Here is a 24,220-nt window from a genome sequence, read left to right as displayed (position 1 = left end):
GTTCAGATGCCTGGAGAAAGGGGAGAATTTAACCAAACTTTGGTTAATTTTGTTCCAATTGATCAGTGGGGACAAGCAATTCAGCTAATTATATACGAGGCAAAGAATGGGAACTTGGAGGGTCTGTGACCGCCTTGTCATAGGTAACAAGGGGGCCCTCCATGAATCTCATCTAAGTCATGCCGGGAAGGGCGGTTCTTTGCAGGAACCTGATTTCTAGAACACAGAAGGGTGAGGGGACTTCCGTTAACCTTCACCATTTTCCGGGAGCACAGGGCTCACTTAAAACTCATTGTCACCACTCAACTGGAGATGATAATCACGATAAGTTATCTACAATTTTAATACTTTTCAAGTGCTTTGAAAGTGCCAGGCGTGTGGTAAATACTCAGCACATTCGTGCATCCCATTTACCTGTGAGATCCTTGAGCAGAAGGCTGAGTTTATTTAGGGCGTTTCGTTTGGCGCTGGCTTAGCACCTTGACAGTCTCCTTGTCTGTAAATAAGACATCACAACCTCCACCTCATAGGGCTGTTGAGAGAATTAAATAGGACCGAGGGGTGCAAGCAGCCCAGACCACGGCTGACGCATAGCTGGCGACTCTCCCCGACCTAACTGCCTAGGCTCTTCGAGTCCCTTGCTGACGGGGCCTCGCCCTTGGGCTCGGCCTTGGCCAGCCTAGACGAATTTTAGCAAGAATCCTGCTGGGTGCGTTTGGCCAAGATCGTTGTACTCCGAGTTGAGGCCCTCTCTCACCCCCACAGCAGAGCCCCAACTGCACCAGCCCCCTGGATAAGGCCACTCGCCGTCTCTAACAAGCGTCCGGAATAATTTTTCTGTAATACCAGCAAACGAACTCGCCCACCTCTTCTACCCAGACTCCAAGCCCAGCGAGGGCAGAATGGCCCGCCCCGCGCTCCCGAGGGTGCGCCCCGGACCCACGGGCGCCCGGAGCCCAGGGCTGTGTCGCCCGCAGCCGCGCAGGCTCAGCACCTGTGGCTGTCCCCAGGGTCGGGCTCTGGCCCACCTGACTTCCCTAAGGGGCCCCTCTACATCAGGCAGACTGATCATGTGAGCTGCGGGGACTAGATGAACCGGCGGGCCCGAAGCTGCGCAGCACACGAGGCCGCCGCAGCAGGAACCGGCACCGGCGCGGAGAGCCCGAGGGAAAAGCCCGCGCCTCCGCCCTCCCGCCTTCAGGACGCGGCGGGGCGGCGCCACGGCATCGATCACTCGGCGCTCCTCTCGGCCCTGCCTCGAGATCAGACGAGCCGGGAGTGATCGATACTCCTCGTGCAAGCCTCTGTCACCGAGCAGCAGAACGCCGCAGTGTTCGAACGGAAAGGAACAAGTCGTGGCCGTCCCCGGCCGACTCGACACCGCCCACACGCGAGACAGGTCAGCCAGAGCAACCGGAGGGGGCGGGCCCTCTGGCTCCTTAGTAGCGGAGGGAGGCACGGCACAAGCGTTCTCTTAAGGCGAGAAGGACTAAAGGACGGCCTCGCGCGTGCGCCTTGGAAAGCCCCGCGGCGGCTCTTCAAAGCAGCAACACCGCGGGGACCTGGGAAGGGAGAATAGAGCCGGCGCATGCGCTCTGAGATTGCCCTTTAGCTGCTCTCAACTCTAGTGCGCGGCCAGGGACAGAAGGTAGGTCCGACGCGTGCGTAGTGCTCCTCTCACGCAGTAATTTGTGTTGCGCATGCGTGAGGCCAGGCTGTTGTGCGCCTGCGCAGTTCTTGTGTCGCCTTAATACAATTCTAGCGCGCTTGCGTAGCTGTTTGTTTCCGCTGTGAGTGAATGGGCAGGTGGCTGCTGCCTGTCTCTCCGCGGCCAGCCGGCTTTTGTCATTGTCCTGGAGCTAGGCCGACTGGAAACGCTTAAGCCATCGGGTCCCGAATATGAGCCGCGAGAAATGAAGCCCTGGGGCAGGCGGCGGGGAGGGACGGGGTGTGAGGCCTTGGCCTGGAGGGTTGGTGTGCGGTCGGAGGAGCCCGCCGCTCCCGAGGGGCCCCGTGCGGCCTGTGCTGGGTCGCCTGGAGGAAGGGAGGGCTGACTCGATGGAGTTCCCTCCGAGCCCCGGCGCCGCCGGCGAGGAAAGTCCTGCTCAGCGGGACGACAGCAAGCCCCGGGCCAGGCGCTGCCGGGTCCCACACTGCGCTGGCCCCCGCGAGGTGGGCTCCCGGGGCTTCCCACGCCTTTCTGGAAAGTTGGATGAGCCTCTCGTTTTGCCCAGTTTTTGTGGAATCCTGCTACAATAACATAAAATTGAAGAATACAGAGTTGTCAGATAGAGGCGGATACATCCTTGAAGCCACCTGTGGAAGGCCCTCGTGCGCAGCGTGGGGCTCCCAGGATGGCTGTCTCCAGAGGGCAGCCACCCTGAGACCCTCCGGGAATCGGCATGAGACCCTCAGGAGAGCCGTTTTGCCCAGCCCATTGAATGGCTACTCCAGGAGGTGCACTTGGTTTTTAAGATAATGGAAGAGACTTCTGGGATGACTGTGGTGGCTTCCAGGATGGCTTTATCCTTACACCAGCAGGAGCCCACTTGTGCTGTCTCCCAACAGCTAGCCGCGGGCGGGCCAGCTTCCGGAGGATGAGCTGAGTCAGGACCTGTCTGTTCTGCTCTGCGTGTTGCACAACCGCCTGTACTTGGCTCCTCTGTGTGTGACATGACCGACAGGAAGCCTTTGTGAAGTTCACGTGGACTGATGTAGAAAGCCAAGACAGAGGCAATGCGGAGAGGTTGGCTCACGCCACCTTTGTCTGACCCCCTTTCCAGGAAGATCATTTCATACACCAAGAAACGGGACTTGATGTAAGCAGCCAAGACAGGCCACTGGGAAAGGCTGTTTCATGCTGACCTTCCCTGGAAGCTGTGCCGTGTCATGAGGCCAGTACATATGGCCCTCCAGAAGGTCAGTTTACAAAGCCAGGACACAAGACCGCTCAGGCTGTGTCTGTACCTGACACCTCCACCCTCACTCCCTTCAGAAAAAGCCTGTGACCAACAAGAGGTCGTTTAAGGCCAATACCTGGTCGAGCTCTAGGAGGCTGACTTTAAGAGTGAGGCTACAAGGCCACTCAGGCTTTTTCATGTGGCCTATAATTAGGGGGACCATAGGTCTCAATTGGCATGGAATAACCCCAGTTTATGACTTGTCCAGTCATAATAAATATTCTGTGTTATTAAATATTTTATATGTATATGTAAGCCCTGAAAGCCACTCACGGCACTCCCAGTATTCAACTTGTGCAGGAATGAAAGTTCCAAACAGTGAAGAACAGACATTGGAGAAAATGATGAGAATAAAAAACTTGAAAAAGAAAAAGTTACACTTCACCACGGAAAAAAAAAAAGGCCTATATATAGCATCCTGGTTTGTATGATCAGTTCTCTAGTTAGCTCACCTATACCTGAGCTCCAGAAGGCTGCTTACACGGCCTGCTTGTGCCCTTTGATGGGGCTCCGTCAGGCCAGGTTCAAGACCAGGCAACAGTACCGCTCTGAGAGGCTGTTCCACACAGTTTATACCTCGACTCCTTCCTCTAGACGGCTGTTCGTTCACTACAACCTTTTATAACAGGCAATTCAGTGAGGAACTCTGGGAAACCAATCAATAAAGCCAGGCCACAAGGCTGCGCGGGCTCATGCCTGCCTCTGGAAATCACTTGAGACAGTTATCAGGAAGACTTTTTGTCGGGCCGATGCACAGGGAATGCTGGAAGCCAGGCCGTGAGGCCGTCTAGAAAGGCAGTTCCATGTTGCCTGCCCATCCCTGGCCTTCACTGGAAGGCCGTATGACGTCGTCGGTTGTGTGAAGGCCGCTGCTTACAGCCCACGTGAGGCCAGCTTCCCTGGAAGACAGCTTCGTACAGCCGGCAGGAAGGTGTTCCACCCTGCCCGGAGAAGGCCCTGCCTCCCCCGAGGCCACTTCTCCTGGCTGACAGGGACTGGCGTGGAGCTGCTTCCGGGAGGGTTGATGGATGAAACAAACACGTCTTTCCTGGCGCTATAAAGACACCATGGAAGATTGGTTTGCAAATGTAAGACGAGGTCTGAGGTTCACCTTGGCCTCAGACAAGGGCCCAATATTGTAAGGGAGCCTGTTTTTGAAACAGCTCCTGAGGCCACTTGGGGAGACTGTTTGGTATGGTGGGATGTGGCTCCTCCCCCGAAGGCTGTTAGAGGGCAACTATTTATTATAAGATTTTTTTTTTTTTTTTAAAGATTTTATTTTTTCCTTTTTCTCCCCAAAGCCCCCGGTACATAGTTGTATATTCTTCGTTGTGGGTTCTTCTAGTTGTGGTATGTGGGATGCTGCCTCAGCGTGGTTTGATGAGCAGTGCCATGTCCGCGCCCAGGATTCGAACCAACGAAACACTGGGCCGCCTGCAGTGGAGCGCGCGAACTTAACCACTCGGCCACGGGGCCAGCCCCAAGAGGGCAACTATTTAAAAGGCCAAATCACGAAAGGTTCTTGGAAGCCTGTGGAACCAGGCCGTGAGATTACTCTGATGGGTCATGGCCAGCATGCCACCTCAGCCTGTAATGCTTCATGCTGCCAACATGAAGCCCTCTGGGAGGCTAGTGTCTTAAGATCCAATCGTGAGGCCCTTTGAGAGGCCATTTTAAGTGGCCAATACAGAGGCAATCTGAAAAACCATTTTGAAACCGGGAACTCACCGCTCTCCTGAAGCTCCCACGTCTGGAAGACTGTGTCGTGCAGTGTCAACTGAGCATCTGTGAAGGCCTTTTTATAAGGCCATTCACCGGGGAACTCTGGATTAAAAATGTTCCTTGTACAGCCAACTTGAGGCCGTCTCTCCCAGAAGGCTATTTCACGTGGCCATCTGCATGAGGCCATCTCCAAGGCCAGTTTGCAAAGCAGCACATAGGCTACCTTAGGAGGCTGGTTTGTGAAGACCAAACATGAGACCACCCTGGGAGGCCATTTTGTGAAGCAGCACACGAGGCCGCCTTTCCAGGTGGGCTTTGCAAGGCCTTTGTGAGCTCTGTGTGGGGCTGGTTTGTAGGGTCACCCTGAGAGGCCAGTTTACAAAGTCCATAATCTGCATCCCTGGGAACCTTTATAGTTTATAGCCCATTTAAAACCCTCTGGGAGGCTGTTTCTAAGGCCACTAAGAGACCAATTTACAAAGCTGGCACGTAAGGCCCTAGTGGAAGCCATTTTTATAGTAAGGCGAATAGTGGTCTTCTGGGAGGCCTTTTCATAGGCCCTCGTGAGAAACCAGGATATAAGGCCTCTGAGGTCTTTTGGACGCTTGAGATGAGACTTCTCAATGTTGCTTTATGAGACGTGTGAGTCACTCTGAGAGGAGGGGCCGTGAAGCCACCCTGGGAGGCCAGTGGATGGGTGCACGTGCTGTTTTGTGCGTGGCTAGTGGATGAGACCACGCTGAAAGGTTGGACCATGAAGCTCTCTAAGAAGGCTGTTAATGAAGCCAACACAAGACCTTAGGGAGCTCGAGATAGAAATCATCCTGGCAGGCTAGGCCAGGCCACTCGGGCCCTCTGAGTCCCATCATTCACTGAGCCAACTGGGAACCAGGGACTAAGCTAGGATACAACCGTCCAACCAGTTTCTTCATCAGCAAAATGGGGGGCGCGGGTTGTGGGGAAAATGACCACATACATCTCTATCCACTTCACAACATTGTGAGGAACAAGTGAAATTAAAGGAAGGGGAATGGTTGGGAAATCATGCTGTAGACTGTAGAACAGAGAACAACTCTAAATTACTGCTTTCACTTTAGGACAGGCCTTGGAAGAGGTACTTCAAAAAAGTAACAAATGAGAAAGCCATGTCCTTTCCTTATATGAAGTGATAGGGTTTTCTCTTTTGTAGAATGGGAATAATAACTCCTTCCTCAGAGTTTTCTTGAGAATAAAGCAGCCCGTATGTCCAGCTTCGTCTCATGCTGTCTTGAGATCTTGTGGCTCAGTTCCTTCATCTATAAGATCAGGGATTTGAGGGCCAGACTGCCTGAGTTTTTGTTTGATTGCTGGGAAAGCTTCACTCTGAGCTAACATCTGTTGCCAATCTTCCCCTCTCTCTCTTTTTTTTCCCCTCCCAAAGCCCCAGGACATGGTTGTATATTCTAGTTCTTCTGTGTGAGCCGCCACCACAGCATGGCTGCTGACAGACAGTGGTGTGGTTCCATGCCCCAGAACCAAACCTGGGCTGCCGAAGAGAGCACGCCAACCTGTAACCACTAGGCCATCAGGCCTGCCTCCAGACTGCCGGAGTTTTAAATCTCTGCTCCACCTCTTACTAGCTGAATTGCTTTGGGCAAATCATTTAACTTCTCTACTTTGCTTTCCTTATCTGTAAAATGGGGATGATAATAATGTGGGAGTTTCTGTAAGAATTAAAAGAGTGATGCATAAAGTGCTTAGAGCATTCCTGGCTTACAGTAAACGCTTTTTAAGCATGTTCTCAGCTTCATAGGGTCATTGTGAGGATTAAATGAGATAATCCATGTAATGTTTTCAGTATTCTGACCGCTGTTATTGTCATTCCTGAGCTAGGGGGAAAATGAGCTAAAATGGAGCCTGGGGGCCAGTCTGGTGGCACAGAGGTTAAGTTCGCACATTTGGCGACCCGGGGTTTGCCGGTTCGGATCCTGGGTGTGGACATGGCACCGCTTGTCAAGCCATGCTGTGGCAGGTGTCCCACATATAAAGTAGAGGAAGATGGGCATGGATGTTAGCTCAGGGCCAATCTTCCTCAGCAAAAAGAGGAGGATTGGCAGCAAATGTTAGCTCAGGGCTCATCTTCCTAAAAAAATAAATAAATAAAATAAAATGGAGCCCAGAGATAGGGATGAGATTATCCAGCCTACTTTCAAAAACATATTTCTAGTGTTCTTAATATATCTTTGCTTTCCTATCTACTGCTGACTTCTTCATACACATTAGAGCTAAAGGAAGCCATGCTTTCTCCTCCTGGTCTTTTGTGTAAATTATAGTTGAGTCCCAGGGTGTCCAGGAAATCTGGATAGGGGTGTTTATTAGTTATCTATTGCTGCGTAACAAATCACCATAAACTTAGTGGCTTAAAACAACACACATTTATCATCTCAGTTTCTGTGGGTCAAGAGTCTCGGTGTGGCTTAGCTGGGTCCTATGCATCAGGATCTTTCACACGGCTCCAGTTATGGTGTCAGTCAGGACCAAGTTCTCATCTGAAGGCTCAACAGGACAAGGGTCTGAACTCCTGTGGTTGTTGGCAGAATTCAGTTCCTGGAGGGCTGTTGGACTGAGGGCCTGAGTTCTTAGCTTACTGTTGGCTTAAGCCATCCTCCATTCTTTGCCATGTGGGCCATGTTGGCTGCTTGCTTCATCAGGGCATCACAACCAAGGAGGCAATAGTCTTCTTGGGCCAGGCCCTGAAGATACAGTGGCGACCTCAGACGGGGGCCCCTGCAGAGGTTATGCCCAGTAGAGAAGACCTTTGTTGAAGAATCATTATGGATGAGATGTGCGTTACAGAGGACAAGTATCGGGAGCTGTGGGAACTTAGGCCCAAGTCTCTGTGCATGGTCTCACTCTCTTTTCTTTTTTTTTTAGATTTTGTTATTTTTTTTTCCTCCTTCTCCCCAAAGCCCCCCAGTACATAGTTGTATATTTTAGTTGTGGGTCCTTCTAGTTGTGGCATGTGGGATGCCTCCTCAGCATGGCCTGACGAAGCCCAGGATCCCAACGGGTGAAACCCTGGGCCGCCGAAGCAGAGCGCACAAACTTAACCACTTGGCCTTGGGGCCGGCCCCTTGGTTTTTTTTTTAGGAAAGTACTTTATATATGTTTTAAATCTGAGTGGTTGTCATTTGAGCCACTGGATATCATCACAGATCTAGCTTCTCCCCTCCCCTGAGTTTTATTTTATAAAAATCTACAATTATACATATTTAGGTGTACAACATGGTATTTTGCTGTAACTTTTATTTCTTCCTCCACCAGTACTCATCAGACTGAGCCGATGGCAGAAGATATCAACCGAGACCCCCTGGCGGGAGCGGGTGCTCTGTGGGAGGCCCTCCTGGCACTCCTGCCCCGCACTAAAGAAGAACTGAAGTTGGACCTCAGTGAGAAGGTGGAGAGGAGCGTAGTGATGCTGCTACAGGAAGCCACTGAGCTCTTCTACGGGGGCCGAAGGAGTGAGTGTCTGCAGACCAGCGAGGCAGTCCTCGACTACTCCTGGGAGAAACTCAACACAGGGCCTTGGCAAGACGTGGACAAAGACTGGCGTCGGGTTTATGCCTTTGGCTGCCTTCTGAAAGCTGCGTGTCTGTGCGAGGCATCAGAGGATGCTACCACTGTGGCCGCAGCCCTGAAAGTCTGTGACATGGGCCTGCTGATGGGGGCAGCCATCCTTGGGGACATCCTCATTAAAGTCGCTGCCATCCTCCAGACTCACCTTCTCTCGAGAAAAAGGCCTGCCCAAGGCCCAACCCAGGAGCAGCCCAGCACAAAGGTATCTGGGTGGGATGGTTACTGACCACACCTAACATAATCCAACACGCCTGTTTTTCTAGAAGTAACGAGTCATCTCTCCCCTGGGGTGAGGCCTTGTGGCCTGCCGACCTCTGGCTGAAAGTAGCATCTCCATTGATTTGGAAATGGAACAGCTCAGTTTCTTTTCTCAGTTTTTTTTTTTTCCAGTTTCTGCAAAAGTAGTACCCTTTTGGGAGAGAGGGAGGGTGGAAGCTTTGTGGCTCCTGAGAAACAGTCAAAGGGATCGTGTGGGCGAGAGCTGCAGCCCGCTGTAGCCCAGCTCTTTGAGCTTTCCCTTGGTCAGCTGGTCGAGGCGTCACCCCCTTTTCTGGCTGCCTGTCTCTGTGCTACTGAGTTGGAGTGAGATGCTAGAACTAGCTTTCTTCTGTTCACGGGGCTGATCGGTCTGCCCTTGAGATACCCACATGTGTCCTTACTGGTACCTAAGTGCACGTGCCCAAAAAACCCGACAGACACTGAGGCCGACATTGCGAAGGCTTCAAAGCCCAGAGCTGACACGCAGCCCTCACTACGCTCCTCTGGGAAAGTCTGTTCACAAGGAGGAAGTGGATCTATTAAACGTGTGGGAAGATGTTCAACCTCACTCTGGTCAAAAAATGATGCAAAAACAGTGAAGCAGCCATTTTTGGCTATGAAGTTATCAAACAAGGTTTTGTACAATACCCATTGTTGCCAAGGGTGCCGGGGGCCAAGGGTATGGTGTGTCAGTTGACCTTTTAGAGGGCAGGGCAGACATGCAGATCAAGGGACAGATACCTGTCCCCTTTGACCCGGGGGTTGCACTGCCCTTTCCCAGCAAAATCTGTCCCAAGGGGAAGTGGTGGCTTCATGCCCACGCTGGGCTCCTGGTGTGGGTGGTGTTAAGTAGTGTGTGTAGCTGGGGGCGAGAGCTCAGGCTTTGCAATCAGCCTGCCTGGGTTCATGTTCCCGCACTGACATGCACTGCCTGAGTTGAGTAAGGGTCTTGGCCCCTCCGTTCCCCCAGCCTGTAGGGTGGGCTTTGCTCAGCAGCTTTATTGAGCGCTAGCTGTGGCCCAGATGTACAGAAGGGCCTGGACCTTGTCCTCCTGGATCTACATTCCAGTGAGGTGGTGGGAAAGGCAGGAAAGCTTCACATAGGGTGGTCGGGGCAGGCCTCTTGGGGAGGGAGTATGTGGAAGTAAAGGCCCACCGTAGAGGCTGTGACAGTGCAAAGAAAAGGCCAGGGTGAGGCCTGGTGCATCACCTGCAGGAAAGCGTGTTCGCCGCCACTGCGCAAAGGTCAAGGACTGGTCGGGGTCCAGCAGTGGGGAGCAGAGGGGGCTGACATGGGCTGGGTGGGAGTCCTGGTCCTTCACACCTGAGATCTTGTCTCCCTAGTTTAACAGATGAGGAAACTGAGGCTCAGAGATAGTAACTTGTGCAGGTCACTCAGTGGGGAGATGGTTAAGTAAATTATGGTGCAACCACTCACAAGACATTGCGAGGAACGTGGAAACTGCTTTAGGTAAGTTACTGGATGAAAGAGGCAGACTTGCGTATTCATCATGAACATTACTACCAGTGGATCAGAGGTATGGATGTGTAAAAGATGGGAAAGAAACATGGTAGAGAGAGAATACTTTTATGTTAGATGGTGGAGTTGGGAATAGTAAGTTCTCTTCCATTGCAGAATTTCTGTGAAAGCCGTGTATTACTTTTATAATTGAAGAATATTTTAAATGAACTAGTAAGGAAAAAAACACCTTGCTATCATGAGGAGTAAATAGTAGTGGTAGCAGGAGTAATAATGATTGAAAAAATTTACTATTATTATTATTATTAATGATACTAAGCAATCCTAGCAGTGATGCAAATTCCTAGTAGAATGCCTCAAATTTTGACTTTCTCTGGTTGTTACCATTTTGTTTTGTTTTGATTTTAAACAGAAAGCAAGGAATGAGCATGTTTCGATTCCAGATATGAAGTCGGAGAGAACAGTGCCCCGGCTCCACTGTCCGTCGCTGCAGTATTTCAGGAAGCATTTCTTGGTTCCGGAGAGGCCCGTGATCCTGGAAGGTGTGGCCGACCACTGGCCGTGCATGAAGAAGTGGAGGTGGGTGGCTGCTGAGGGCGGTGGGGCTCCTCTTCCCACTTGAGCATTCTCGAAGTCTCCCTGGATTCCTCCCCGTCTTCCCCAGTCAGTGCAGCCTCACGGGCACTGCACTGCCAGCCTCTAGGATGGATTGCCAGGGGGTAAACAAGAATTGGAAGTACTCTGCTCTGAATTTAGGCCAAAGGTTATCAGATTCCTCCCCTCTACAGTTTGCTTGCCCTAAGCACTTAGTGCTTAAGTGCTTAATGAGTGCTTAAGTGGCAGTGTCATGTTAGGCCTATGATGCAGTTTCGCAGGATCTTAGGAATTCTGTGGACTTTCTCAGGGGCCCTGAAATACGAACCCAAGGGACAGCTGCCTCCCCTCTCCGTGGGGCTCCATGGGCTCTTGTGTTTGCTCCCTCCTCACATCTGCTTCTCGTCCTTCCTCAGATTCGTGGTGGGGCCATCAGATCAGGCACCTGGCCAGTGGCCATAATGCCACAGCTGTGCGTAGTTTTGGACACGAGAAGGCGTATCTCGGGAAGGTGGTGGTTCTGTGCAGGGAGTGGTCCCCGCTGACACTTGTGTGAGGAGGAATTCCAATTGTAGGCACCATCCCCCCAGCAAACATTCATTGTGTGTTTTGCTACGTACCAGGCATGTTACATTTTTACTACATACCAGGTGCCAAGAAAGGCCCTTGACGCGTTTTCTTTCTCTTTATCCTCCCTGATTCCCATGGGTCAGGCACTGTCATCACCCCCATTTCACAAATGGCAAACAAGGGCGCAGAGAGGTTAAGTAACTTGCTAAAGGTCCCCTGGTCTGTAGCATGCAGGGCCTGGACCACCAGAGTTCAGAATACAGGCACTTCATTACCCACTGTACTGTTCACCATTTGCTCCAAGAAGGTTTTTGAGGTTAGTGACAAGGTGAGCAAAGAGAGAAGTTGGCAAGCAGGGAACTAGAGCTGCCCAGCAAGAACTGTAACAAACCAGATTTTCTGGATCTATCTGCAAAGCTAAAGGGCATCAGGAGGGTAAGTAACCTCACCTCTCTGTGCCTCAGTTTCCTCGTCAAGGCAGTGGGGGAAGACAGCAGACCGCCTCGTAAGGTTGTGATGATGGGAGGAAACCAGTGTAAAGCACATTTAGCAGAGCGCCCAAGAAGGCTTACCAAAAATGATGAAAGTGACAATACCTGTTTTTCTGATAGTTTGGAGTATATCCAAGAAGTGGCTGGCTGCCGGACTGTCCCAGTGGAAGTCGGTTCCAGGTACACGGATGAAGAGTGGTCCCAGACACTCATGACGGTCAATGAGTTCATCAGCAAATACATTGTTGACGAGGTGTGTCATTTGATTCCTTTCTGACTTACGAGGGAGAGAACACATGACATTTGGGCAAGTAATCTCGATGTGGTGCAGTGGGAGGTTTAGGAGGAGTCATTCTTTGTGGACTTGTGGTCAGTAGGCTGACCAGAGTGAGCAAGGCAGGCTGGTGGGTGGGCAGGACATGAGGGACTCATTTCAGGTCTTTTTTTCGGTACAGTTCAGCATTTTTTTAGTGTATTCATAAGCTTGTGAAACCATCAGCAGTATCTAATTCCAGAACATTTTCATCACTTCCAAAGAAACCCCGTACTCATTAGTAGTCACTTCCCATTCCCCCTTCCCCCTGTCTCCAGGCAGCCACTAATTTGCTTTCTGTTTCTATGGATTTGCCAATTCTGGACGTTCCATATAAATGGAATCATACAATATGTGACCTTCTGTGTCTGGATTCTTTCATTTAGCATAATGTTTTAAAGGTTCATCCATGTTGTAGCATTTATCAGTTCTGTACTTTGTGCCTTATTATGGCTGAATAATATTCCATTGTATGGATATACCACATTTTTTAATCCATCAGTTGATAGCCATCTGGGTCGTATCCACTTTTTGGCTGGTGTGAACATTCAGGTCTGAGTGTTTGCGTGGACACATGTTTTCATTTCTCTTAGGTATGTCCTAGGAATGCCACTGCTGGGTCAGATGGTAACTCTGGGTTTAAGCTTTTGCGGGACTGCCAGACTGTTTTCCAAAGCAGCTGCACCATTTTATCATTTCACATTCTTTTTTATTTTAAAGATTGGCACCCGGGCTAACAACTGTTGCCAATCTTTTTTTTTTTTTTTCCTGATTTATCTCCCCAAACCCCCCTGTACATAGTTGTGTATCTTAGTTGCAGGTCCTTCTAGTTGTGGGATGTGGGATGCCGCCTCAACGTGGCCTGACGAGCGGTGCCATGTGCACGCCCAGGATCCGAACCCTGGGCCGCTGCAGCAGAGCGCACGAACTTAACCACTCAGCCACGGAGCCAGCCCCCTCATTTCACATTCTTAACAGCAAGGGCAGTGGGTGGCTTCCTCTTCCTGAGACGAGGGTGGCAGAGAATGTAGATTGTGCCTGACCATTCCTATAGGTTGGAAACAATGGAAGCCTGTAAGTGGGTGCACAGACCCTTAGCGGGAGAGGATGACCACCCAGCGTCTATGGTCCCAGCCACCTTTCCTGGCCCCAAGAGCCGAATCCTTCACAAGGTGTGAGAATTTAGCATCTGTGGTTTGCAACTCTTCTGCACACTCCCCAACAACCCACACCCCACGGCAGCCCCAGACCCCGCCACCCTAAAGTTCTGATCAGATTCAGTCATGGGGCTGCTGCGACCAAGGGTCCAGGTCGGTGACCATGCTGGCTGACTGTTTCTCCTGTGTTGTGACTGTGGACTCCTGAGGGACCACCCAGAGTGCCCCCCGTCTCTTTCCCTCCCGAATTTCCAGCCTCCTCCACAGGCACTCAGTGTAGCTCCCCTAAGCCGTGGCCTCCTCCATCAGTGGCCTCCTCCACCAGTGCTCACAGACGCCGTTCCATCCTGCTTCTCCTGCACTCCTCCCCTCCCCTCGCTTCCACTCAGTTCTCTGTCCCCCGGAGGCCTGGAAAAGGGAGCCGTGGACTAGAGATGCACCACGTTGCCACGTTCACCTTTGCCTGTGGGAATAAACCTGGCTGGAGAGGTCTCGTGCTATCTCCCTCTGCCTGCAGGAAGAAGCCTGGTTCCCAGAGCAGAGGGGAGTAACCAGGGGCTGTTTTCAGAGTGGGCAGGAAGGTGGGCTTTGGTTTCAGGCTGAACTGCATTGGCTCCAGCACTGCCCATTGCTGGCTGTGTGGCCTGGGCTGGTAACCTAGCCTCTTGGATCCTCAGTGCCCTGACTTTTGGTTGGCTAAGGTTAGTTGGGATTAGTTAGAGGTCACTAACACCTATTTCGTACTGTCGTGGTGAGAGTAAAACATCTCGAACTCTATAGCACAGCATGGTCAGTGCTGAGTTAAGGTAAGTGCTCAGTGTCCTCTGGGCCAGAACATCTGTGAGGGCAGAGATCACATCAGATCCGGCCGTGCCCAGGGCATAGCACAGGGTCTGGCATTTTGTAAACTCAGAATAATGTTTGTCAGAAGAGGAAATGAAGGAGAGGGATGGACAGATGGAGACATCCTCAAGGAATCCTAGAGAGGAACCGTCGTCTGCTTCAACACTGTTTTAGCCTCAGATAAAGCCCCTAGACCAAAGCCGACTGGGCTCTGGCAGAGCTGGGGGAGTGGGGGCCCGCGTCCCACCCGCTCCGCCCCAGTCTGACCCTTACAGTGGCCCTCAGCCGTCTTCAGAGAGCCCCTCAGGCACTGTGGAGCCCAGTTTGTAAAGCACGGATCTTTTCACCCATCTGATTGGCAAAAATTTTCACAGAATGCTAACCTCCACTGCAAAGATGTAGGAAAATCAGCACTCACGTTAATTGCTGGTAAGAGTAGAAATGGCTTAACTTTTGGGAAAATAACCTGGCAGATGCTATCAAAAGTGCACGTACTCCTTGACTCAGTTCTACTTTTAGAAGCACATAAATCTAAGGACGAGATTATTAGGCTATTTATTGAAACACTGGCAAAACAGCCTGAATGTCCGCCAGCAGGGGGTGGTTGAATTCCTCATGATGGATCCTGTCTATAAAACAAGTCTCCGGCAGAAGAATGGTCAGTATGTACATACTGGCCTGAAGAGACATGCATGATGTATCATTAAGTGAAAAAAGCAGATTTCAAAGTAATACATATAGTATGATTCCATTTTTAGTAAATCCTCCTGTGTGTGCAGCCCCTTCATTTCTCATGTGAGGAAACAGCCCTGGGGCACAGGTGACCCGGTCGGGGCCCCTCAGTGGCAGAAGCAGCACTGGATCCTGAATCTCCCCATCAGCCCAGTCCTCGAGAGGGTGCTGATCGCGTTAGCCCCTGGGTCAGAGGAGGGGGACCCCACAGGACGGACTGGGGGGCCCTCCCGGGTGGCAGCCCAGGGCTGGGGTGGGGCACACCGGGTCCTGAGGGCCAACTAAACAATAGCAGCCTGTGGAGGGTATCCGCCATGACTCACCAGCCTTTCTGTGTTGTTCTGGTCTTCTCCTGTGCATTAGCCGAGGGACGTGGGGTACCTTGCTCAGCACCAGCTCTTTGACCAGGTGAGTCTGAGCCCGCGCTCCACTGTCGTTCACCCTCTCGCCTTCCCTTGCCCTCCTTCCTGGGCTCTGACCGCCGAGGGCAGGAAAGGGCATGGCAGCCTCGTGTCCTTCCCGCTGGGGCTGCTCCCTGCAGTGAGCAGGGAGCGGCCCTCAGCGTTGTCCTGTTCCCTCCTCGCCAGTGGGCAGTAGGAGAGGTGGCGAGGCCACTAGGCCTGAGAGGCTTGGTGTGGTAAGTCCGGGGCCCCAGGACTGGGGCAGGGGGATGAGGAGGCCACAAGCATCAGGGTGGCCCCAAGGGATGGAGTCAGAGGTCCAGATGTGGTCAGAACTGAGGAATGGGTTCTGGGGATCCAGGGGAGGGTGGTGGAAAGAGGGAGTCACTGGCTTCCCTGAGGCAGTTCTCTGGGCAGCTCCTGGTTCTGTTCTTACCACATCTCAGTTGTCCACTCGTGAGGCTGGCTCCCCATGCCCGGGCCTGTGCACTTCTGGCAGGGGCCAGTTTCGATTTCTCTGGGTACCCAGCCCTGGCTGGCCAGATGGAAGACCCTCAGGACAGACGGGTTGAAGACCAAAAGAGGAGGGGGACTCAGGCTGGAGCTGAGAGGAATAGGGGGCTCCACGAGGCCGGAGGCAGGGGGACACACTCCCAGTGAGGCGCAGAGGGCAGAGTGGAACGAGCCCCATGTACAGCCTTGAGGGTTTGTTCAGAAGAGCAGAGCAAAGAGGAGAACGGGGAGGCTGCGGCCAACTGGGGAGGTTCATGAAGGCCAGGCCAAGAACTCAGATTTGTCTGGAAGACAGCAAGGAGCCCTGGGAGGTTTGGGGCAGGTGGTTTTCTTGGAAGAGCCCAGCAGGAGTGCCAGGGTCCTTGCAGGCAGAGTGCCCGGGGGCAGGAAGGGAGAGGAAGCTGCAGCGAGTAGAAGTGCTGCTCTGGCTCTTTGTCTTGCACAAATCAGCCCCTGAGTAGCCACCGTCAGAGCAGCGCCCTGGACCAGCACTGGCGTCCCTGGGAGATTTTAGAAGTGCAGGCGCGATCCTAGGCCCCACCCAGAGCCACTGCATCAGAATCGCCTGTCATCCAGGGCCCAGGCTCCACCCGTCCAACACGGAGCTCATGGGCTCCTGGTCGCTCAGGACAGCCTGGCTTGTGGGAATTGAGAAAATCAGGATGCGTGCTGATTGACAGGATGGTCTTGGCTGTGTTGACAAAGGACAGGAGGAAATGGCACAAAAGATTAGCAGTGATTGTCGGGGGTTGGGGGGGGGCGGCGAGGAGGGGTTTTTTCCCTTCTTTTTTCTGCAGTTTCCAGATCATCTATAACGAGTATGTATAAGGAGAAAAAATAGGCTATTGTTAAATGCAAACAAAATGAGAACAAAGTGAAGTGTGGCAGGAATCAGATGGCGTTCTGCATTTTCAAGCTGTCTTGTTAGGATGCTGAAACGAGCGGAAGAGGGCTGGTGCTGGAGGAGCAATGCAACTATCCAGCTTTCTCTCCGCCCCTCCCCTCGTCCCACCCTGCTCCGTGCTTGGCGTGTGGCTGGGTTGTGACCACCACGACCGTGCGCGGTGGGGACCCTGCCCGACGCGGCCTTCTTTGTAGGCCCCTCTGCACCAAGCCCAGGGCTCAGCCCTGGTACAGGGACAGAGAAGACCTCCTCGCTCCTCTGCCCAGTGGACCTGAAAACCAGACACATCAGATGGTGATGAGTGCCTGAAAGAAAATAAAAGTCGTTGGCTGGGGTAGGAGAGCCAGCTGTTTAGCTCAGTGGTTAGGGAAGGTCTCTCAGGGAGGCAACATATGGCAGTGGCTAGCCATGCGAGGAGACGAGAGCAGGGGGGTGCCAGCCAGGAGAGCAACAGGAGTGAACTTTCACCTTCAAGGGGCAGATGAGTTCAGCACGGGGTGCATAAGGGGAGGGCAGATGGGGCCAGGAGGGAGGTCGGGGCTCGGTGAGGAAGGATGGGTTTCCTAACGTGGTGGGAAACGGTGGAGGGCTGTGTTTCCAGGACGTGGGTGGCCACTTTCTGGAGATGGACTGGAGGTGGGCAGATGTGGAGGCAGGGAGACCATTGGGAGGTCCAGGGAGAGCTGAGGTCCGTGCAAGTGCAGAGGTTTAGGAGGTGTGTGAACTGCTGGCTCCTGACACGGGTAGATATGTGGAGGTTGAGGGAAAGGGAGCCGTCAAAGAAGACTTTTAGATTTGGGACCCAAACATCTCGTTGGATGAGCTGGTGCATCCAGGGGGACTTCACTGGGGTGGTCTCGGCCAGGCCAGGGACACCCACAGGGAGCTCAGCAGGAATGCCCAGGGAGGGCAGCGCTTGGCGGGAGGCCAGGACAGGGCCGGGTGCTCCGACAGGAGCAGAGCACCAGCTCACTTCCAACAGCGTCCAAGGCTGAGCGCTTTTGAAGCCTTCTACATGGTGCCACGTTGCCATCTACATAGTTTTACCTGTTGATGCCACCAGCAGCCCTGCGTGAGTCTGCTCCTTTCACGGCAACCTCACCACCACTGGGCATTATTGTTTTGTCAGTTTGCTAATTGGATTATCGGGAAATGATGACATGAATTCAGATGTCTTTGCTAATGGGACTGAAACCCTTATATCTAATTCATTTTTAGGTCTTCTCTGGTTTTTGTCCTTTAATTAGTTGTGTAACTTATGTTTTGAGATCTTAGTGTCTTCCTTATTATTTTGTATGAACTTCGTACATTAACCCTCATTTACCACAGTTAGTTCAAATAAGGTTCCTACTTTATTAGTCTTAATTAACTTATTTAAAATGTACAATTGTGATTTCTTTACCGTTAGTAACTTTTGAAAATTCTTCCCCTCCAGAGACGTGACGAATACTCAATCCATCTTCTTCTTGTTTTTCTTTAATTTGATTTTCTAAAATATTTAACTCTTTAGAAAATCATAATCTGGTTTACTTTTAAGTACGAAATAGTGGTATCAGGTTTTAAAAATGGGAACAAATATAAAATGCATATGACATGGAAATAAATCTGAAAATAAAATTATAATTCTTCCCTAGTAACTATATATTTATTTTTTAATTGATTTTTAGACTTCTATACAATAAAATGTGGATACAGTCATATTATTACACAAGACTGTGTATTTGGCCCTTCTGTCAGACGGTCAGTTGACTTCTAGGCTGGTGTGTCCCACAACCCTGGTCTCAACCTTCCATGTCTGCTCTGACACTCACAGATCCCGGAGCTGAAGCAAGACATCAGCATCCCTGATTACTGCTGCCTGGGCGATGGGGAGGAAGACGAGATCACCATTAATGCCTGGTTTGGTCCCCAAGGCACGGTCTCCCCACTGCATCAGGACCCCCAGCAAAACCTCCTAGTCCAGGTCGGAGTTGCTGCCGAACATCGGCTTCCCCGCCTCCTGGTCCAGCCTGTGGCCTGGCCACATTATCTACATTGAAACACCAGGCAAATGACTCACCGACAGGGATGTGGACAGAAATGGTCCCAGGCCTCGGGCTGGGGCCGTCTCCCTAGTGGGGCTGATTCCAGAAGTGGTTTCTGGATCCTCTGGGATCCCAGCCGCCTCCCTCGGGCAGAACAGGGCCAGGGCACCGTCTTGGGATGGAGTGGGCACCCTTAGGGCTGCCTCTCCTCTGCCCTCCCACTGTGTGCCATTCCTCAGCCAGGCCAGCTTCTGCCTGCCAGACCCTCTCTCCAAGTGCAGAGAGGCTTCTCAGCCGTCTGATGAGACCCAGACAGAGGAGCCTGGGGGTTTGCTGCATGGGGAGGGCATCTGTTGTAAATTCACCTTATTTTTCGTAGGCAGAGGGGTCCACAAATGAGAACATGCTCCCAGCCAAGCAGACCAGTCCACAGAGGCAGTAGAGAGGCTGAGAGCTGAGGCCCGGGAGCCAGACTGCCTGGTGTGAACACCAGCTCTCATCTCTAAACTTTGTGAACATGGGCGACTCGCTTAACCTCTCTGTACCTCAGTTTCCTCATCTGTCAAATGGGGCTGACAACAAAGCACCTCAGGGCAGTTGTGAGGATCAGAGTTAATATACATAGAGCACTTAAACAGTCGTTGCCACGGCCAGGTGCTTACCTATTAACTACAGAAAAGAAGTTACTGATTCATAATATATTTGGAGGAAAAACAAGCTTGGCATTGTAAGCAGGTGTGTGGCGGGGATGGAGCAGACCAGGTGTAGGGAACAGCATGTGGAAAGGCACAGAGAGGCGAGGGAGGATGTTGGGTTCAGGCACCTGCAGGCAGTGCGGAGCGGGGGGGAGGCGAGGGCATCAGTTGACTGATGGGGTCACTCTCTCCCCAGGTGATTGGGAGGAAATACATCCGGCTGTATTCCCCACAGGAGTCAGAGGCCTTATATCCTCATGATACGCACCTTCTTCATAACACAAGCCAGGTGGGCGTGCGGGGGACCCAGTGTGACATGGCAGATTCTCCCCCACCCCATCCTGTCTCTGGAGACCAGGTAGGTGACTTGTGTTTTCCTCAGGTTGACGTGGAGCATCCCGACTTGGAGAAGTTCCCCCAGTTTGCCGAGGCCCCATTCCTGTCCTGCATCCTTTCTCCTGGAGAGGTCCTCTTTATCCCTGTGAAATACTGGCATTATGTGCGGGCCCTGGATTTGAGCTTCTCAGTCAGCTTTTGGTGGTCGTAGCCAGGCTGGAAGAGGGAAGGGCTGATGTGTGTGCAGCATCGTGGAGTCACACATTTGCTGTGCTGGGCCTGGAATCGAGACCACTGATTGAGCCTGTGCCCTGAGGAAGCCCTCTGTGGGGCCTGAGCTCGGGCTCTAGGCAGACACAGGGCGAGGAGCACCCAGGCAGGGGCCTGCTCCAGCCCAGGTGTGTGGCAGAGGCAGGCGGGCAAGACTCCAGAAGGACATTCAGGCCCACAACCCACGTGGAGACTCGTGGACTCTGAGGTGGACTGCCTGGATTCACACCTGGCCCCGTCACTTAATTGCTGTGTGGTTTGGGGCAAGAAATGTCACCATGTGTCTCTCCAGCGGGCAAACAGAACAGCGGCCGGGCCTCACCACAGAGGGTTTGTGAGGCAGTGCGTCGGCAGAGCGCTCCACAGTGCCAGCTGCTGTCACTGAGCTGAGTAACTAGGGTGATGGTTACATACTTTTCTGTCATGACTGGGCCTGTCAGGACAGCCACAATCTACAGACTCTGGAGAGAGGTGGACGTGGCTGCGGTCACAGGGGAGGGTCCCTCTCTGCTTGCTCAGCTCAGACCTCTGCCGGGCAGTGGGAGTCTTGGGGGGACTTCTGCCATCGTCCTCACTGAAGTGTAGCCTGCCTGCAGAGAGCTCCGTGGATCTTCTAGCCTGAGGAATTTGCCGCCGTACCCCTCCCTGTGACCTGTGCCCGAGTGCGGAAACAGAACCTCCACCGGCCCCGAGAAGCCCTGCTCCTGCCCCTCAGTGTCTCCACCCCGCAGGGGTCAGCACTCTCCAGAAGAGGGTTTCAGGCCCGAAGAGACCCAGGCGTCCGGCTCTCCATGAGCGTGTTTGTTTTGTTTGTGTTTGACCAAGACGACTTTCCCCAGCCCTGGACTGGAGACGGCAGGTGAACTCCAACAGCTGCTCGGAGGAGCCCCCGTCCCCCACTGGCTGCGAGGATCACAAATTGGCGGACATTGTTTTTGCTGTTATCTGAGTTTTGACAACATTCATCACACCAAGTGACCATGAGGTAAAAAAAAAAAAAGTACAATCTTACTAATACTCCAAAAAATGCAGGTTAAAACAAAGATATGCCCTAAATTAGCAAAGACGTTTAAAACTCTCATGCTCGGCGTCGAGGAGGGTGGGATGTCCTGACGGCAGGAGTTAGGCTTGGCAGAATTTGAACAGAAATCAACAACCTTAAATACACACACCTTTGGGTCTGGTGATCCCACTTCTGGAAGTCCCCCCTAAGGGAATATCAGGAAGATGAGCACGGATGTCTGTACACAGATGACCATCATGGCATCATTTGTAATAGCAAGTGTATGGGAAAAACACTCTGGTTTTTCTTTACACTATACACAGTGCTCTGAATACTGCTAGCACTTCTGCTCACCAAATGTGTTTGTGTATGTGTGTGTGTGTGTTTGAGGGGGCTTTCCCCACAACAAGCAATTCTGTGACACCAGCTGGGTGTCTCACAATTGAACTCAATTCTGACACTTTCTCCCTAGACAGTGGCAGATCCCACAGGTTAAGGGTTCCATCCTACAAGACTGTTCTGGGACAGGCAGCTTACGGGGCACCAGAGAGATAACAGAACGCCCCCAGTCCTCGGGGAGTGGGCAGTCTCGGAGGAGAGCGCGACACGTCAGCAGCGATCAGTGTACTGGCCATGGGGAATGCTGCAGGTGGTGGAAGCCATGCGAGATGATCACATGGTGGAAGGATGGGACAAGGGAAGTAGAGGCCAGAGCTGGATCTGGAAGGCCACCCAGGAATTGCTGAGGAGACAGGGAGAGTGGGCCTGGAAGCAGAGGGGAACAGCTGAGCGGGACTGCAGGAGGCCAGGATGAGGGAAGTGGTACAGGATGAGATGGAAGGTGTGGCAAGTGTCTAGATCCTGCAGGCCCTGACCCCCACGTGGGCTGGGACTCAGTTGTGATAGGAACGAAGCTCATACCAGTTTAAGCAAAAACAACAAAACAGCCATCAGCTCCCTGGCCGGGTGGCGGGGGAGGCGGGGCTCACAGATGTGCAGGAAGAGCTGTGCAAGGAAGCCCAGGTCAGGCTTCCACCCTGCAGGCTTCTGTCCCTCCCTGGCTACCTGGGCTCTGCTGGGCTGGCCTTGGTTCCTTCTTTTCCCTCTTGCAGATAGCCTTTCCCCCCAGGGGAGAAGATGGCCCCAGCTGGTCAACTCTACATCCTCCCAGCACCAGGACCCACACACTCAGAAACCCCAGGGAATCTTCTGGGACCCATGCCCAAGGGGCAACCCATGGTGGGGAGGGGGGCCTGATCTGATTGGTTTGGCCTGGCTCACAGGGCCACCCCCCTGGTTAACTAGAAGGGGGATGGGAAAGCATTGATGGGCAACTGAAACCTGCTACTCATGTCCTCTGTAACCAGGCCAAGGAATTTTAACTTGAACATGTAGGTCTTAGGCTTCAGTTTTGAGCAGACCCTCAGAATATGAATTGAGGAAGCTGACTGTTGGCAGGGAAGAGAACAGGCTGACCATGACACTTGCAGGGAGGCTGTGGGACTTCCCCAGCGAGTGAGCTGGGGGTGGGCAGTGGGCGCGGAGCACAGGGACAAATGTGAGAGGTGCTTAGAAGGTGGAAAGGAGGGCTCTGTGAGCACCTGCTTGTGAGGAGACTGTTTATTCCCCTATCTGGCATTGTTAATGGTTATTTACCTAATTTTTCATGTGGAGAATTTACACCAGACATCAACGCCGCTTAAGGTAGTGAAGCATAAAATAGGAACGCCACCAAGCCTAGAACGTTCGCCATTTATGGAACAGCGGCTGCCCGGCTGCAGAGGAGCCATAACACGGGGGCCCGCGTGCATAACTCACAGCCCTTCCCCAGCCTTCCCCGAGGGACAGCCGTGGCTCCAGCTGCCGCCAGTGGCCCAGCCTTTATGAGCCCATCTATCCAGCTGGCGGGTCCCACTCCCGCTCTGGGCCGCTGCTAAAGAAAAGCCATTCACGTGTTATGCAGTGATTCTGAAGTTAGGGATAGAGGAAATGTTCAAACATGATCTGGAGGCCTGACTGCAGGCAAATGCCCCTTGTGTGAAGGGAGGACGGCGGCAGATGCAATCTTTCTGTGCCCTCTGCCAAGGCTCCAGTGATGCTGGGAATCCCAGCTGGAGGGATGGCTTTAGCTCTGAGGAACGCGGACTGAAGGCAGCTTGGAGTGCAAGTGCCACCCAGCTGTCCACACAGCCAAGGAGAGGTGCGAGCACAAGGCCCCATCAGAGCCATGGAGAGGCCTGTTCAATGCCAGGTCCTCTGCTAGACACGGCACGGCGCTGAGCCTGTTGAGGGCCCTGCTGTCGTCATGGTGTGTCATGCTCTCTTGGCGGGGTGGAGAGATGTGCAGATAATGATGAGTGCTATGAAGGCAACAGAGCAGGGTAACAGGTCAGAACATGTCAACAGGGGATGGGTTGGTGGGGACATGACTTTTTGATAGTTAACATTTGAAGAGAAGCCTGAATGACCAGAAGTCCAGATTTGGCCATGAGATTGAGGAAGGTGGGCCAAAGAGCAGGCGCAACAGCCCTGAGGCAGGAGAGCCTTGCCTCAGGAGAGAGGAAGGGGCCAGTGCGGCTGGAGCAGAGGGAGCTGGGAGAAGGGGGAGGGGGTGTCGGCAGGGCCTGGAGAGGCGAGGTCTGACCGTGCTGCTGTGTGGGAAGGGCCTGGACGGGGGAAGACAGGAAACCGGAAGACAGTGAGTGTCACTGGTTCAGTGAGTAATTCTGGAGTGACAGGGGCATCACTGGGGAGCAGAGGAGGACCGACTGTGCAGGGAGGAGGGCCACAAAGGCCTTGAGTGCCAGACAGGGACTTCGGAATTTTGTGTAAGGGTTTTGGTTGGGCTGTGCCAAGGAGTCCTCAGGAAGTTCTCAGTGGTACCAACACGGGGAGACTGGTAGCAAGAGGGCCAGTGTCCCCAGCAGCAAGGTGCTCAGAGCTTCCTGGGGCCCAGCTGGGACTTGCCTGCACCTGCACGGTTTGACCCTGCCTCTCCGTGACGGCAAACCACTCCCCAGACAGGCAAGAAGCTGGCTGCCTCCTGATTGTGGGGTGCTGGTTTGCTTCCGGCCCCTTGGCATCCCTTCTCTCTTCTTCCAGAACAGCATTTTGGAGAATCCCTTCCCCTGGGGCTGCAGCCTTGGCGGGTGCGCAGTGGAAGGAGGAAGGAAACTGCTGGAGTTGATCTGTGGGGGCAGCGGCGCACACTGTGACTGGGGAACAGGTCTTTCTGCCAGAACCCCCAAGTCCAAGGTCCGTCTTTTCTAGGCTGCTTCTCCTGCCTTTGTCATGTCGACAAGCTTCCTCACACCCTTCTAAGAAGCCCATTCTCTGGTG

At 52.8% G+C, this 24,220-nt stretch overlaps 1 protein-coding gene across 8 annotated transcripts; it reads left to right on the top strand.

Moving 5' to 3' along the window:
- Positions 1–695: 695 nt before the first annotated feature.
- KDM8 (lysine demethylase 8) lies at positions 696–24,220 on the top strand. 8 transcript variants are annotated; one of them, XR_011524441.1, is made up of 9 exons: positions 728–1,399; positions 7,986–8,499; positions 10,448–10,614; positions 11,811–11,943; positions 15,099–15,143; positions 18,367–18,516; positions 19,469–19,561; positions 19,655–20,863; positions 23,984–24,220. XR_011524441.1 is itself a non-coding variant. In XM_008528415.2 (8 exons), the coding sequence occupies exons 2-8, from the start codon at positions 8,005–8,007 to the stop codon at positions 19,817–19,819; spliced, it is 1,248 nt and encodes a 415-aa protein (XP_008526637.1). In that variant the 5' UTR covers positions 696–1,648; positions 7,986–8,004; the 3' UTR covers positions 19,820–21,243. The 8 variants fall into 8 exon arrangements, 7 of the variants coding, with proteins under 7 accessions (XP_008526637.1, XP_008526639.1, XP_070422631.1 ...); XM_008528415.2 differs by lacking the exon at positions 23,984–24,220 and having other exon boundaries at positions 696–1,648; positions 19,655–21,243; XM_008528417.2 differs by lacking the exon at positions 23,984–24,220 and having other exon boundaries at positions 19,655–21,243.

Source organism: Equus przewalskii, chromosome 12 (genome assembly GCF_037783145.1).
Source record: "Equus przewalskii isolate Varuska chromosome 12, EquPr2, whole genome shotgun sequence".
Taxonomy (NCBI): Eukaryota; Metazoa; Chordata; class Mammalia; order Perissodactyla; family Equidae; genus Equus; species Equus przewalskii.
Note: the sequence above shows the minus strand (reverse complement) of the source record. Positions and strands in the feature narration are given on the sequence as shown.

Bases quoted from the DNA above. Each gene is read 5' to 3' on its own strand.
- KDM8 (XM_008528415.2), top strand. From the start codon at position 8,005: ATGGCAGAAGATATCAACCGAGACCCCCTGGCGGGAGCGGGTGCTCTG. The intron at 8,500-10,447 runs GTATCTGGGTGG...GATTTTAAACAG, and splicing joins AGGAGCAGCCCAGCACAAAG to AAAGCAAGGAATGAGCATGT. The intron at 11,944-15,098 runs GTGTGTCATTTG...CCTGTGCATTAG, and splicing joins GCAAATACATTGTTGACGAG to CCGAGGGACGTGGGGTACCT.